The sequence below is a fragment of the Geotrypetes seraphini genome, chromosome 4 (assembly GCF_902459505.1).
Source record: "Geotrypetes seraphini chromosome 4, aGeoSer1.1, whole genome shotgun sequence".
Lineage (NCBI taxonomy): Eukaryota > Metazoa > Chordata > Amphibia > Gymnophiona > Dermophiidae > Geotrypetes > Geotrypetes seraphini.
Genome location: NC_047087.1, coordinates 170,808,065 through 170,824,173, shown reverse-complemented (window position 1 = coordinate 170,824,173; position 16,109 = coordinate 170,808,065). Strand labels below are relative to the sequence as shown.

Here is a 16,109-nt window from a genome sequence, read left to right as displayed (position 1 = left end):
AGACAAAAACAAGAGCAAGGTGGGTGATGACAAAATGGTGGAGGAGCTAAGACCCATGTAATTTCCTTGAAGTGCAGTACAATTCTTCATCTCCTTAATCATCATAGGGCCAATGTTGCATGTTTGCAAGAAACAACTCTCCAAACTGGAGTATAAAAAATAGTAAGATCCTGATGGGGGAGGTGTACTAAAGAGGTTAGGGCTCTTCAGCTTGGAAAAAAGACAGCTAGTGGGAGAAATGATTGAAGTCTTCAAAATGCTCAGTAGTATAGAATGGGTAAAGGTGAATTGATTTCTTACTCTTTCAAAAGAGGGGGGTCACTCAATGAAATTACATTAATATAGCTGGTTTTAAAAAGCACAGTTACTTACCGTAACAGGTGTTATCCAGGGACAGCAGGCAGATATTCTTAACGCATGGGTGACGTCACCGACGGAGCCCTCGGTACGGACCTTTTTAACTAGAAAGTTCTAGTTGGCCGCACCGCGCGTGCGCGAGTGCCTTCCCGCCCGACGGAGGAGTGCGTGGTCCCCAGTTAGGATAAGCCAGCTAAGAAGCCAACCCGGGGAGGTGGGTGGGACGTAAGAATATCTGCCTGCTGTCCCTGGATAACACCTGTTACGGTAAGTAACTGTGCTTTATCCCAGGACAAGCAGGCAGCATATTCTTAACGCATGGGTGACCTCCAAGCTAACAAAGAGGGAGGGGGGATGGTTGGCCATTATGAAAATAAATTTTGTAACACAGATTGACCGAAGTGTCCATCCCGTCTGGAGAAGGCATCCAGACAATAGTGAGAAGTGAACGAGTGAACTGAGGACCAAGTGGCTGCCTTGCAGATTTCCTCGATGGGCGTGGAACGGAGGAAAGCCACAGAAGCGGCCATAGCTTGAACTCTGTGGGCCGTGACAGCACCTTCCAGTGAGAGACCGGCCCGAGCATAACAGAACGCAATACAGGCAGCAAGCCAATTGGAAAGCGTCCGTTTGGAGACAGGACGACCTAGACGGTTAGGGTCGAAGGACAAAAAGAGCTGAGGGGATGAGCGGTGAGCCCTGGTACGATCAAGGTAGTATGCAAGGGCACGCTTACAATCCAGCGTGTGCAACGCCTGTTCCTCAGGATGCGAAAGAGGCTTAGGGAAGAAGACGGGCAACACAATGGACTGGTTGAGGTGAAAAGCCGAGACCACCTTGGGAAGGAATTTAGGATGGGTACGCAGAACCACCTTGTCATGGTGAAAAACAGTGAAAGGTGGATCGGCGACCAGTGTATGCAGTTCGCTAACCCTCCTGGCAGAGGTGACGGCAATTAGGAAAAGCACCTTCCAGGTAAGAAGTTTGAGCGAAGTTGTGGCAAGAGGCTCAAACGGAGGTTTCATGAGTGCTGATAAAACCACATTTAGGTCCCAGACGACAGGAGGAGGCTTCAGAGGTGGTTTGACATTGAAGAGACCTCTCATGAACCGGGAAACCAGTGGATGAGCCGTGAGAGGTTTTCTGAGGATAGGCTCGTGAAACGCAGTGATGGCACTGAGGTGGACTCTGATGGAGGTAGATTTGAGGCCAGCATTGGATAGCGAGAGCAAATATTCCAGTACAGTTTCCACCGCTAAAGAGGTGGGTTCATGATGATGCCGTAGACACCAGGAGGAGAACCTGGTCCACTTCTGATGGTAACATTGGAGGGTGGCCGGTTTCCTGGAGGCGTCCAATATGAGGCGGACAGGCTGAGATAGATTCTCTGGAGAGGTCAGCCCGAGAGAAACCAAGCTGTCAGGTGGAGCGAAGACAGATTGGGGTGCAGTAGAGATTGATGCTGCTGCGTAAGTAGAGTAGGAAACACAGGAAGAGGAATGGGCTCCCTGGAGCTGAGTTGGAGTAGGAGGGAGAACCAGTGTTGTCGAGGCCACCGAGGGGCGATGAGAATCATGGTGGCGTTGTCCTTGCGGAGCTTGGACAAGGTCCGCAACATCAGCGGAAGTGGAGGGAAGGCATACAGGAACCGATCCCTCCAATCGAGCAGGAATGCATCCGGGGCTAGACGATGAGGAGAGAAGAGTCTGGAACAGAATTGGGGCAGCTGATGATTGTGAGGTGCTGCAAAGAGGTCCACCTGCGGAGTGCCCCAGCGAGCAAAGATGGAGTGTAGAGTTGGAGGGTCCAGCATCCACTCGTGAGGTTGAAGGATGCGGCTGAGATTGTCGGCCAGGGAGTTCTGTTCGCCCTGGATATAGATAGCCCTGAGGAAGAGATTGCGGGCCGTGGCCCAGGTCCAGATGCGTAGAGCCTCCAAACAAAGGGGGCGAGATCCGGTGCCGCCTTGCTTGTTTATGTAGTACATGGCGACTTGATTGTCTGTGCACAGGAGGAGAACCTGAGGACAGAGAAGATGCTGGAAAGCCCTGAGGGCGTAGAACATGGCTCTGAGTTCCAGGAAATTGATGTGATGTCGACGCTCCTGTGGGGTCCAAAGTCCCTGGGTGCGTAGATCTCCTAGGTGCGCTCCCCACGCATAGGGGGATGCATCTGTGGTGATGATCATAGAGTGAGGGGGTAGATGAAAGAGCAGACCCCTGGAAAGATTTGAGGAGTTCAACCACCATTGGAGAGATTGCTGAAGAGATGATGTTACAGAGATGGGATGAGAAGGAAGATCCGTAGTCTGTGACCATTGGTTGGCGAGAGTCCATTGAGGTGTGCGGAGGTGGAGACGCGCCAGAGGAAGGACATGTACTGTCGAGGCCATGTGCCCCAGGAGGACCATCATCTGTCGGGCAGGAATGGAGGAATGTCTGAGCACCTGACGACAGAGATGGAGCAGAGTCCACTGACGATCGGAGGGAAGAAAAGCCCTCATTAGTGTGGTGTCGAGAACAGCTCCGATGAATTGAAGTCGCTGGGTGGGAAGCAGATGCGACTTGGGGTAGTTGATCTCGAACCCCAGGAGGTGGAGGAGAGAGATGGTGTGATGAGTAGCCTGTAGCACAAGTTGAGATGTAGGTGCTTTCACCAACCAATCGTCCAAGTAGGGGAACACCTGGAGGTTGTGAGACCTGAGGAAGGCCGCTACTACAATCAGACACTTGGTGAATACCCTGGGTGATGAAGCGAGGCCAAAGGGTAACACTTTGTACTGATAGTGGCGATGGTGTACCTGGAACCGCAGGTAGCGGCGTGAATTCGGATTGATTGGGATGTGAGTGTAGGCCTCCTTGAGGTCCAGGGAACATAGCCAGTCGTGTTGAGAAAGAAGAGGGTAGAGCGTGGCAAGGGAGAGCATTCTGAACTTCTCCTTGACCAGACACTTGTTGAGGTCCCTGAGATCGAGAATGGGACGGAGGTCTCCCGTCTTTTTGGGTACCAGGAAGTAGCGGGAGTAGAATCCCTGACCCCTTTGTTCTGGAGGTACTTCTTCGATGGCATTGAGAAGGAGGAGGGATTGAACCTCCCTCCGGAGGAGGGGGGTTTGAGATGAGTGTGAAGCAGACTCTACGGGAGGGTTGTCCAGTGGAAGAGTCTGGAAGTTGAGAGAGTAGCCGTGGCGGATGATGTTGAGGACCCACTGGTCCGATGTGATGACCTCCCAACGCCTGGAGAATATGCTGAGACGACCTCCGATTGGTTGTGGAAGAGGTAGTGAAGGTGGAAGACTGGCTATGCCCTGGAGAGAAGAGTCAAAAGGGCTGAGACGGCTTTGCAGGTGGAAGAGGCTTGTTGGGTTGATTGGTCTGAGAACGAGCCTGGGCATGGTGTTGTTGCTGACGGGGCCGCCGAGGTTGTTGAGAAGGCGGATTGAGTGGCCTGGCTGAGAACCTGCGCTGATAAGAGGATTGAGGTCTATAAGGCTGGGCAGGTGGAGCCTTTTTCTTCGGCTTAATCAGAGTGTCCCACCTGGTTTCATGGGCGGAGAGTTTCTGGGTGGTGGAATCCAGGGACTCTCCAAAAAGCTCATCCCCGAGACAGGGGGCGTTGGCCAGACGATCCTGGTGATTGATGTCCAAGTCTGAGACTCTCAGCCAGGCCAGGCGGAGCATGGCTACGGCCATGGCAGAGGCACGGGAGGTGAGCTCGAAGGAATCGTATATTGAGCGGACCATAAATTTTCGCAATTGAAGGAGGCCAGAGATGTGTTGCTGAAAAAGTGGAACCTTGCGTTCCGGTAGGTATTTTTGGAGGGCGGACAGCTGTTGAACTAAATGTTTCATATAAAATGAAAAATGGAATGAATAATTGTTGGCCAGCATGGCATTCTGGTAGAGCCTCCTGCCAAACTTGTCCATGGTCTTACCCTCTCTGCCAGGAGGGGTAGAGGCATAGACACTGGAGCCCTGAGTCTTTTTTAAGGTGGATTCAACAAGAAGGGACTCATGGGGCAATTGAGACTTGTCGAACCCTGGAATAGGGATGACACGATAGAGGTTGTCCAGTTTACGGGGGGCCCCCGGTACCGTAAGGGGGTTCTCCCAATTTTTGTAAAAGGTCTCCCGTAGGATGTCATGTACGGGGAGCTTGAGGAACTCCTTAGGAGGTTGTTCAAAATCTAAAGCCTCCAGGAAGGCTTGAGACTTTTTTGAGTCGGATTCCAGAGGAAGGGATAAGGCTGCAGACATCTCCCTGAGGAACTTTGAAAAGGAGGACTGCTCAGGTTTTGAGGTGGCATCGGGTGCCGATGGATCCTCATCAGATGAGGAGGGATCCTCCTCGGTACCGGGAGGGGACTCTTCCCATAAGTCAGGGTCCCGGACCTCTGGTGCATGCCGAGACACCGGGGTGGAAGGTGCGGTATGGTGAGTCTTGGATAAAGATTTTCCAGAGCGCACCGAAATGGTACCGGGAGAAGAAGACCGGCGTCGATCCCGGTCCCGGGAAGTATGGTGTCCTGCCCGGTCCCGAGGAGGATCCGTCGTGGTATGGGAGTGAACCACCGGATGGGCATGAAGTTGCTCAGCCGAAAGAATCGGCATGGAGGTGTTGATAGGTACCGATGGGGTGGATACCGGAGGCTCGGTACGGGGCTCGGGCCGGTCTGGTACCGAAAGGAGCGGTGCCAGGATAGTGGGCAACAGGTGCTCGAGCTGACGCTGTAACTGTTCCTGGAGTTGAACTTGCAAGATGGCCGAAATACGGTCATCTAGGGGTGGCATCGGAACCGCTTTCTTTTGCTTCGGTTCCTTAGATGCCGCTCCACGCCCCGGCGATGAGGAGGCCGATGATGAGGCACTCACCGAAATCGGGGCGGAGCGCTTGCGGGGTCGGCGCGAAGCCGGCAAGGTCGGTGTCGCCACCGTGGCTGGTGGACGCTCGAGGGAAGAGGGAGGCTTCTTAGCCGGCTTACCTGGCGCCAGAGACGCCGATGCGGGGTCAGGCGGTGTCGAAGTAGACGGTGCCGATTTTTGTGGTACCGCTGTCGATGCCGAGGAGTCCATCGTCGACCCGGTGCCGAACAAAAGATTTTGTTGAATTTGTCGGTTTTTAAGCGTCCGCTTTTTAAGAGTGGCACAGCGGGTGCAGGAGTCCGCCCGATGCTCCGGACCCAAACACTGTAAACACCAATTGTGTGGGTCAGTGAGGGAGATCGGGCGTGCACACCGCTGGCACTTCTTAAAACCGACCTGCGGGGGCATGAAGGGGAAAACAGCCTCCGCAAAATCGAACCCCGAGGCCTGTATAATGGCAACAGGCCCCGCCGGGGCAAAGTCGAAAAAAGGGGAAAAAAAGCTAAGTTTTTTTTTTTTTTTTTTTTTACAAATCAAAGAAAAATAAACCCGAAGGCAAAAAGAAGAAAAAATGGGAAAAAAAGCGCGAGCGGGAAGGCAAAGAGAGATTTCAACGGCCGTTGAAAAAACACACGCGTCTTCTTCGCTCCGCGGAAACGAAGAAACTGGGGACCACGCACTCCTCCGTCGGGCGGGAAGGCACTCGCGCACGCGCGGTGCGGCCAACTAGAACTTTCTAGTTAAAAAGGTCCGTACCGAGGGCTCCGTCGGTGACGTCACCCATGCGTTAAGAATATGCTGCCTGCTTGTCCTGGGATAATAAAATTTTTGCAAGATCCTGGAGGAAAAGTCTATAGTCTGCTATCTAGACAGACACAAGGAAAGCCACTGGGTGCCCTGGGATTGGTAGCATGAAATTTGATTTTCTGCCAGGTACTTATGACCTAGATTGGCCACTGTTGGAAACAGGATATTGGCCTAGATAAGACAATTGGTTTGAACCAGTATGTTCTTATGTACCTTCAATCTGAGAAAAGGGCAGTGTTAGCTCAGCAAATTGCCCTGTCAAATAATGCATTTAACACTTCAGAAGATATAAATATTGGATATTGTAGACTGTTTGCCTTGTTGCTTTTTGAGCCCTGGTTAAAAAATAGAAAACAGAGAGCAGGGTTAAATGGTCAGTATTCTCAATGGAGAAGGGTATATAGTGGGGTTCACTCCACATTCACAAACTCAAGGGTCAATTTATTCAAAATTACACTACCCTTGAAACATCAAAAAATTCCTGTTCCCATTTAAGGAGTATTTTATTTTTAAATCCTCCTTGGCTCAACAACGCGTTGATGAAATGAATATTCAAAAAGATATGAGGATCTCATAAAGAGGGAGGAAAAAGCCTCAGACTCACACCTGCTGCTGCTCTTCAGCATGCTTCAATCAGAGCTATCTCATCGGCATAAAAATACCCCTCTTCCATCCATTCCTCCAATATTTTACTTTATTTTAAATATATGTTTTAAATATTTTGATATGAAATCTCTTATAAATAAGTTTAAATATTGAAATACATTCAAACCACAACGTTTGAGAGCCAAACTTCTATTGCTCATCAAATGCGTTACGAGCCAAACTTACATACTCCTAAAATAACAGCTGTGTTCGGTAGCGACAATAAAATCGTTTCCCGCAAGTGAACAAGAACTGGGTACAGGTGTGTGCCAACATGAGATGTTATAATATTATCTGAAGCACTTATCTCTCTATGACGTGCTGCTACATCCAGCCGTTATCCTCCACCGCAACTGCTCCGTGTACTATACCTTCATACTGCTATTAAATGGCAAGTCTGCTCAGCCCAAGCTGACGATGGCCAGCCAGTGTTTGGCACATAAACTCTGTGCTCACAGGTTTTCATCATTCTTGAAGAGTAAACCTAAAATCTTTTTATAGTCCCTCATAAGGTAAGAAATACTGTCATCCCCCTTTGATGACATTCCTAAAATGCTAAGATTTATATAGACTGCAGGCTATTTAGAGTCCAAGGAAGAGTGACTGAAGTCCAAATTCATTTTGCATGTTTAGGAAAGAAAGTTTGTTTTTGGCTGTGGATGGAATCACAAAATAGTGGGTTGCCCCATCATGAAACACTCATAATTTTGCCAGATACATTAGTGAAAACTTGATTTGTTTTCAAACTGTGTGGATCAAATCAGCGAAGATGCATTGCACTCAGTAGGTACTTTAGCAGAATAGTACTGGAAACATTTTCTTTCCTTCATTAAATCAAGAACTTACCAAACCTCAGTATTTGTAGGATCACCTGTTTATGAGTAAAATTCAAGAGTTTAAAGAATGGGGAAGGGCAGGAGCCTTCTAAGCACATCGTGCCTACTCTGTGCACTCTCTTGATTCTTAAGAGGCCCACCATTTGGCCTAGTTGCAAGGTCCAAGGCTATAAGTTTCCAAGAAACCAAGTAGTTTACCATGCAATATCACCTCCAGCAACCCTATCAAATGCAAAATTGAATCAAAATCTATTCCCATGGTTATCAACCTTGTTCTCCATCATAGTGATCTGTTCATGTAATTGCTCCTACATGTGCTCAGCTGTTTTATGCCATCTAGGTCCCTGATGTATTTTTGGTCCTCCTTAGACACCAGCATAATATTTTCCAAATGTTCAGGAACAGCTTTAACTTTTATTTAAAATTTTTGTAATATTTTGTCTAATGCAGTTTCAACTGCCGCTGTCACTTCTTGTTGGTATTTCAGCCACCCATGCAGAGATAACAGAAGGGCTTGGAGTGTCCGCTGCTTCTCTCTTTCTCTGTACTCTAATTTAGATGGCATTTTGTCATCCAATATCTTTAAAATCAACTATAATAGGTGTAAAGATAGGTCTCTATGCAAAATAAAACAATTACCGAATACTTGCCAAGGCTTTTTAGCTACTGCTCCTCATGGTATCATGTACTCTCTAAGTATATATATTGTTTTATATTAAAGTTTTAAATTATGCATGTTAAAATTTTGTAAGCTGCTTTGGTTAAAGCAGAATATAAAAAATAAAAGTCCAAATATTTAAAAGCACAACTAGACCTCTATTAAACCAGAAAGCCTATATCAGGAGGAATCTATTCAAGTACAAGAAAAGCTTACCAAGATTGACAATTTTTTAAACACCTTTCTTGAAATGCATGAAATAGTAATCAAACTGAGTAAGTTCAATTATGTCAGAGCAGGAATAGATTGCTGTGATCAGTTTCCAGTGTTTGACTTGCCTCCCAGAGCCATACCTGTGTTTTGAGTGATCTGGCGTTTTGTGATCATCTGTTTGCACTTTGGATCCATAGTTTCACTGTTCTTGTTCTGCTTCAAACAGATTAGTATGTTTTTGGAATCTGTATCTGGGCAGAATCTCTGTAAAGAGGAACAGAAAGCATAGTAAATCAGTGATACAACAACAGATTACAGTTCATAAAAAGTTCCAGATTCTGCTCTACCAATGACTATCTTTAAGCATATTGCTATCTCTCTATGCTTTCTTGGTTAGTAAATTTAAGTGACCAACTCTGGTACCGTAACTAATTTTTAAAATGCTCTACGAATGCCAACATGTGAGGGAATGCCAAATATAAGAATCTTTATAATCTTTTTTTAGGTATAGACCAGTCCTAACCTAGACCAGATTCAGGACAGTAGCACAATCTGTCCTATTACCATACTTGGACTACTGCAACTCATTATATTGTGGCTTCACACAAAAAGAACACAAGAGACTACAACTACTACAAAACATGACCGCCAAAGGAATCGTTGTGAGAGGGCAAGTCTGCTATTAGAACTGCACTGGCTGCCGATGAAAATACAGTTCAAGAAAGCCTGCATGGTTCACAAAGCGATCTATGGAGAAAACTCAGATGGACTAACTTCTGATATTAAAGTCCCAACACTCCTCCTTCAATTCACAAGTATCGCAATCGGTGTTCTCCCTAGTGTGTTTTAGCTGGGCGCTCTGCACAGCTAATTTAGGGGAGTGCCCGGCTGTCATCTTTCATCCACAGATCTACAAGCAGCCCTGCTCATTCCACCACCAGCATCAAAGCCGCGCACCAATCCTCTTCCCTGCCCCTACACCTTCACTGTGAGCAGGGAGGAGTAATTTGCATAGCGTTCCAGGCCAAGCGCCAATTCTCTTCCCCGCTCCTACTCCTTCACCGTAAGCAAGGAGGGGTAATTTGCATAGCATTTGTGGCGCACGGCCTCGGATACTATGCAAATTACCCCTCCCTTCTCACAATGAAGGGAGGATAAAGAGGGTTGGCGCGCGGCCTGGAATGCTATCGGGGTTGGTCGAGGCTAAGCAGGTTTGCGTGTGCGCATTGGGTCAACGCGTCAGCCTCAGTGGTCATTGCTTCGCTATGTTGGGTGGGCAGCCGCGGCGCATGAGGCCGAGGAGCACAATGGGCGGCTGGGCAGGGCTGATGCTGTCGATGCTCATCTTGCCGCCCTTGTTCTTGTTGCGCGGCTGGAAATGGAAACGGTATAGAGCTGGAGCTGGCCGCCGTGGCCGGGAGTGTGTGTTGCTGGCTCAGCGGCGGCAGTTGCACGTGCTTTTCACGCGCTACAGCAACATCAGCTCGCTGACGATGCAACGCTTTCGGCAGCTCCTGCGCAGCATCGGTTTGAGGCAAGTCAAGTGGCTACCGGGTGAAGAGGAGGAGGAAGGTGTCCGGCACCGGGGAGAGCACCATGGCAGTCATGGCTCTAGCTGCTCGGCTCCTGTTGCCCACCGCAGCTTGGCTCTGGCAGCGCCCATAGGCCCCGAACTGCTAACCAGACACACGCAACCCAAGGCCATTACAGCTGGTACCCCGGAGCCCTAGGAGGCGAGACGCCGAGTGCCACTAAACTGATTCATTATTTGCCTGTGACTTTCTGGTGTTTAGGATTAACTCTCTCCATTCAACCCTTGACTTTAAACACACAAGTCTGGAAGTCTAAGCACATTTATTTATTTATATTTACAAGTATTTGGGAACATAAAACATAGTGAAAGCTAGTTGTGACCTTGCCCGCCCCCCCCCCCCCCCAAGAAAAAAAAAGATTCTGCAGTGGAAGGATTATAACTGGTGTTATTTAATAGAGCAGGGACTGGATGCTTGAAGAATGTGATAATTTTTAACTGCCTAATGTGAGCAGTATATAGGCGATATGAGGTTTTAAGGCATTATGGTCTAAGATATGCTGATTTGTTGGAGGCAAGGGATGGCAAAATGTTTTTGTGCTTAGTTTTATAGTTTATCTGTAGCAGATTGGTACAGCATGGACAAGGATGACTGGCGTAGACAAGAATATTAGAATATGACATCTGTGTTTTGAATGGTGTACAAAGTTGTAACGTGGAAGGATGATGGGCTGTTGAGGGAGATAGAAGAAAAACTGTAAACCCTGAGCACGCTTTTTTGAAGGATGTCTTCTTCCCCCCCCCCCCCCCCCGAGTACCATGAATAGAACTAGTGTGCATCTTTCTGATCTGCTGCACCTGAATGAACATGTTTTCTCCTTAGTATCCTTTGACTTATTCAAAGAAGGTATTGTTTTCCTGGGGTTATTGATGCAGTTGAAGTGCTGTAGAGAAACACTTTTCTAGATTATACATCTTATTGTTTGGGGGTGTATTTGGGGAGGCTTATCCTTGCTTTTAAAGTTGGACTTATAAATGTATTCTTCATTATTATTATTTTTGTATTAATAGGATTTTTTATAATTTTGACATTGGGGAGGAGTATTCTAATGGTTGTACAGTAAGGTTGTGTGTACATGAAAAATGAATGGAAGAAATTGCATTACAATTAGTACTATTATAATGGAAGTGGGGTCAGGGACGGAGCTTGGACTGAGGTACTCAGTTGGTATTTGTTAGACTTAGGGGGGTACTTGGCTTGAAGAAGTTGAGAAACATTGGTCTCTAGGTGACTAGTATGGAGTTCACTCAGTAAGGATCCCTTTTACAAAACCACAGTAGTGATTCTCCCATAGCAAATGCACCAAAGTCCATTCAATTCCTATGGGCTTCAGTGCATTTGCTGTGGCAGAATTGCTATTGCAGATTTGTATAAGGAGCCCTAAGTAAGGCAGGAACTACTGTCTCTGTGCTGTGTCTTAAAACACAGATTGCCGGGGATGCAAAGCATTAACTGATTCGACATGAGTTTGAAGTTGGTTGAATACCACTCTCAAGTACGGTAGTTTTGAAAGAAATGGAAGGTTTGATACTGGCCAGTAGTTATTCGGAATAAGAGGATCTGCATTACTTTTTTTCAAGGGTGGCTTAAATGTTACTGGAACACTGCCTAAGTGTCAAACCTTAAAAAAGGAAGTCATATTGAGCGTTGGAAAATAATTAACTAATAAAAATCGTGCACATTTAGTGATCTTTTTACTAAGGCGCGCTAGCCGTTTTAGCGCACACTAAACGCTAACGCGTCCATAAACTATAAATGGATACGTTAGCATTTAGCGTGTGTTAAAATGGCTAGCATGACTTAGTAAAAGAACCTTTTAATTTTCCCCACCACCAAATTTCCCCATCCCACCCAGCTACTTTTTCATGCCACCCGGCTGGAAAAAATTTCTGGGAAGAACACTGGCAATGCTTCAAACTATCCTTACCATCACCTCAACAAGTTCAGTGGAAGAAGATGTTTGAGGCTATCTTTGAATACCAAGAGCCTCTCATCTGGAACAAACTGTCAACATACCTAAAGACAACCACTTACCTTAACTTCCAGAAGAAACTTAAGAAATATCTCTTCTCTCTATAGCCATTTTCTTATCCTTCACCTCTTCCTTCTAACAATGTAACTTCAAGAACTTGATCTAAGACTTATTATAAACCACAAAGATTCCTTGCAGAGAATTGTGGTATATAAGACATTGTATTGTATATGATCATATAGAAAGGTGAGAAAACAGCAGTCATTAATTACAGATAAATGTGAAGTATTAGGTAGAAAATAAACTATTCATACTAAACTCTTTCAATTAAAATCTTGTACAAAGTAGAACACAGTAAAACAAGCATAACAAGCTTGAAAACTAACACATGCCTTAAAAACAAATACAGTGAAGGAGTTGTCTTGTGGTTAAAGCGCATAGCTGTCAGCCAGGGAAGTCTGATTCAATTCTTGCTGCGAGTGGTCTCTGTGATCTTGGGCAAGTCACCTAGCCCTTGTGACAGAGAAAGAAGCGAGTCAGCCTAGGGGCCCCTCGTTCAGACTAACTCTGCCTAAGAAACAGGCTCTGAGACTAGGTTTCTCTAAGCCAGAATCTCAAGACAGTTTTAAGGCAAAGCTTTTTTTCTTCCTCTTGGTGATGGTGATGGAGTGTCAAGTGGATTCTCATGGGTGCTAGGAAGTGTTCTAGGGCTGCATTCAAGCTTGGACACAACTGTAATAAGGCAATATGAGCAGATGCCTAGCACACAGTAAGCCTCTGAACAGGAGGAGATTTTAACAAAACAAATGTACTAAAACTAAAAGTTATAAACTTAGCTCTGGCTCTTCCACAAACCTGCCAGGGAAATCATTTTACAACTACCAATGTTACTGCGTACTACAGAACCTGGGTAGGCGGGATAACTCAGTGCAGTAGACTCTGAGACATAAAGACTAAAGGGAAAACAGCTTTCTTTTTGGGAAAACTACCAGATTGGAGGATTGTGAATGTAACATTTTTAAAAACAGATTCACAAAAGGGACATGGCTCAAGCTCTGAAAGGGAGAAATTCCTAGACATGGCTGGCTAGAAGTTTAAAAGTCAAGTGTTCTCTGCTTGCAGTCTTCTGAGCTGACAAAGGATTGTCAGTCAGCTTCATTGAAGAGCAAGTTTAGATTTAGGAATTAAAAGCCCAGAAATATAAACTTTGTGTATTAAATGAAAATTAATATAGACTTGATTTATACATATCTCTACTCACCCTCTAAATAATCTTTGCTAAATAGACTGGAATCCATAGGATTCAGTGACCAAGTATTACAAAGGTTTCAATCATATTTTTCCGAACGATATTCCAAGGTATAATTCTTCCTCCAAATCATGTTCAAATAACTATGGCATTCCACAAGGCTCTATATTGTCTCCATTACTATTTAATATCATTACTAATACTCAGCCAATCAATCGGGTTTTCTATTTTTGCTTATCCGACATCAACCAAAAATAATCCAAAATAAACCACTGGTTAAACAAAAACATGTTATTGCTAAATGTTGCCAAAATAAAAACTATGTTTTTCCCTTGGAAAAATGGACTTAGGCTCTCTTTTCCGATCAAGATCAAAAAAACTCCACTTCAGGAGGTAGACAAGATTAAAATCCTAGGAGTGATCACTGATTGTAAACTTAATTACCATGCACTAATCAGTGCTGTAGTAAAAAGTAGCTTTTACAGACTGCGAATGATCAGGTCATTGGCAAATTTTCTAGATCCACCTTCCTTAAACACTTTAATACATTCCCTGGTAATATCAAAACTTGATTATTGCAACTCACTATACAAGGGAATAGGGCAATTTTATAAGTGATTCTATGATTTATAGGCACTTTCTTTAAAAGGGGTGTAACGTGCTTGAATTTCCTAGTTCTAGTAATTTCAAGTTTTTCAAGTTTATTAGGTATTTATATACCGCCTATCAAGGTTTATCTAAGCAGTTTTTACAATCAGGTACTCAAGTATTTTCCCTATCTGTCCCGGTGGGCTTAAAATCTATCTAGCGTACCTGGGGCTACAGAGGACTGAGTGACTTGCCCAGGGTCACAAGAAGCAGTGCGGGGTTTGAACTCATAACCCCAGGGTGCTGAGGCTGTAGATCCAACCACTGCACCACACACTCCTCCAATAATCTTTATTGCTACATTTTGAATTATTTGGAGCCATCTTAGTTGTTATAACGAAATTATCATTTAAAGTCCAAAGCACCATTATTCCTAGAAAGAGTACTTATCCCTTACACTCCTTCAAGAACTCTAAGTTTGGACAACAAAAATCTATTTACTATTCCTTCTCTGAAACACATTAATACTCGGCAGGACACTATTTTCTCAGTCACAGCCCCTCAAATCTAGAACTCACTACCCTTACAGCTGAGAGAAGAAAAAATCCTAGATAGATAGATTCGATCCTAGATAGATTCAAAGGAAGACTAAAGGGCTTTTTCTTCAAAGATGCATTTGAAACATAAAAATTTACAAGAGGCCTCTTTTCATATATATACCCCAACCTGACATTATTCCCCTCTATGTTCTTCTTTTTGAAGTTCCTCCTGCTTTCCTTTTATTTGGTTATTGTTTGTTGATTGTTCTTGTCAATGTTATTTATCCAAGTTTCAAGTTTTATTATTTTTAATATACCGACCATCCATTATCATACATGGTTTGTTCTCCCCTTTTTATTTTTAAATTGTACATCGCTTTGAAAAATTGAATGATGCAATTTAATCAATTATTAATTAAACTTGAAACTTGAGATTAGGTTCATACCTTGCTAATATTTTTTCTGGTAGATATATGTGTCGTTCTGGACCAATAGGTAATATCCCAGTGCTCGCGAGTCATGCAGAAGGATTCCACTCCAGCTAATGAATCTCTTCTCCTTCACTAGAGGGCTCTGCTGCCCCTTCAGCTTGTACCAAAGCAGGCAATAGCCCCATATAAAAAAACACATGTGAAGGAGGGGTACTAGGAAACTCCCCTAACTACAATTCTGTTCTGCTCTGAAAACACAACAAACATGTTAAACATTGCCATTGAACAATCAAAATAGCAAAACAAACATACCAAACAGAAACTTTTATGGAACTCAAATAATACCTCAATGTGTTATATCAAAAGATTATTCTTCATACCCTTAAGGTCTGACTGGCATCCAAATTTCAGGTTTGGATACAAATTTTCTGAGTGAGACAGTAGGTAGGTGGAGAAATAATTGACAGGGGTCCACAATGACACACCTGCCTACTAGAAAGCACAGTTACTTACCGTAACAAGTGTTATCCAGGGTCAGCAAGCAGATATTCTCAACATAAGGATGACGTCAACTGCGGAGCCCGATGCAGATAGCTTCACAAGCAGACTTGCTTGAAGAACTTTTAGAAACTTTCTAAAAGTTCTTCAAGCAAGTCTGCTTGTGAAGCTATCTGCATCGGGGCTCCATGGTTGATGTCACCCATATGTTGAGAATATGCTGCCTGCTTGTCCTGAGATAAAATATATTAGGAAGGTAAGAACTAATCTCTTTTTCTAGTGCAAAAGGTGTATCATTCTGGACAGACAGGATGTACAAATGCAGTCCCAGAAATCTAGGGCGGGCCCACTTCAGCAGCCCATAACACTGAGGACCCAAAGGCCACTACATCTACTCTACCACTACCTCTACTCTGTAAAACTTGGAGAATGTATGTAGAGTGAACCAAGATGCTGCCCTACAAATCTCAGGGGAGACCACTCGAGTTTCCACCCATGAAGCCACTATATTTCTAATGGAATGCACCTTCACAGAGACTGTTTTCCACAAACAATATATGCTGTTGAAACGGCTCGACGGATCCATCTGGAGATTTTGGCCTTGGAGGCCTGTGCACTGTATCTAGCCTGACCAGTGAGCACAAAACGATGATCAGATAGCCTAAACTCATTGGTGACTGTGAGATATTGGAGAATCTTCTCACGTCCAACTTTTTCAGAATCAGTCCTTCTTGGAACCTGTGGACTGGAATGCTGGCAGCCTGACTTCCTGATTGACATGGAAAGCTGAAACCACCTTCAGCAAAAAGGATGGAATGGTGCGCAATGAAGCTGCGGCCTCTGAATTTGAGAAAAGCTCTAT

The 16,109-nt window shown here is 45.0% G+C and overlaps 1 protein-coding gene across 1 annotated transcript in view; it reads right to left on the bottom strand.

Moving 5' to 3' along the window:
* The window catches only part of GLG1 (golgi glycoprotein 1), a 403,904-nt gene that overhangs the window by 83,896 nt on the left and 303,899 nt on the right, over window positions 1-16,109 (bottom strand). Inside the window, exon 20 of the mRNA XM_033941148.1 lies at window positions 8,519-8,642. Within this exon, the coding sequence (XP_033797039.1) occupies window positions 8,519-8,642 (124 nt within the window). The remainder of the gene's footprint in view (window positions 1-8,518; window positions 8,643-16,109) is intronic.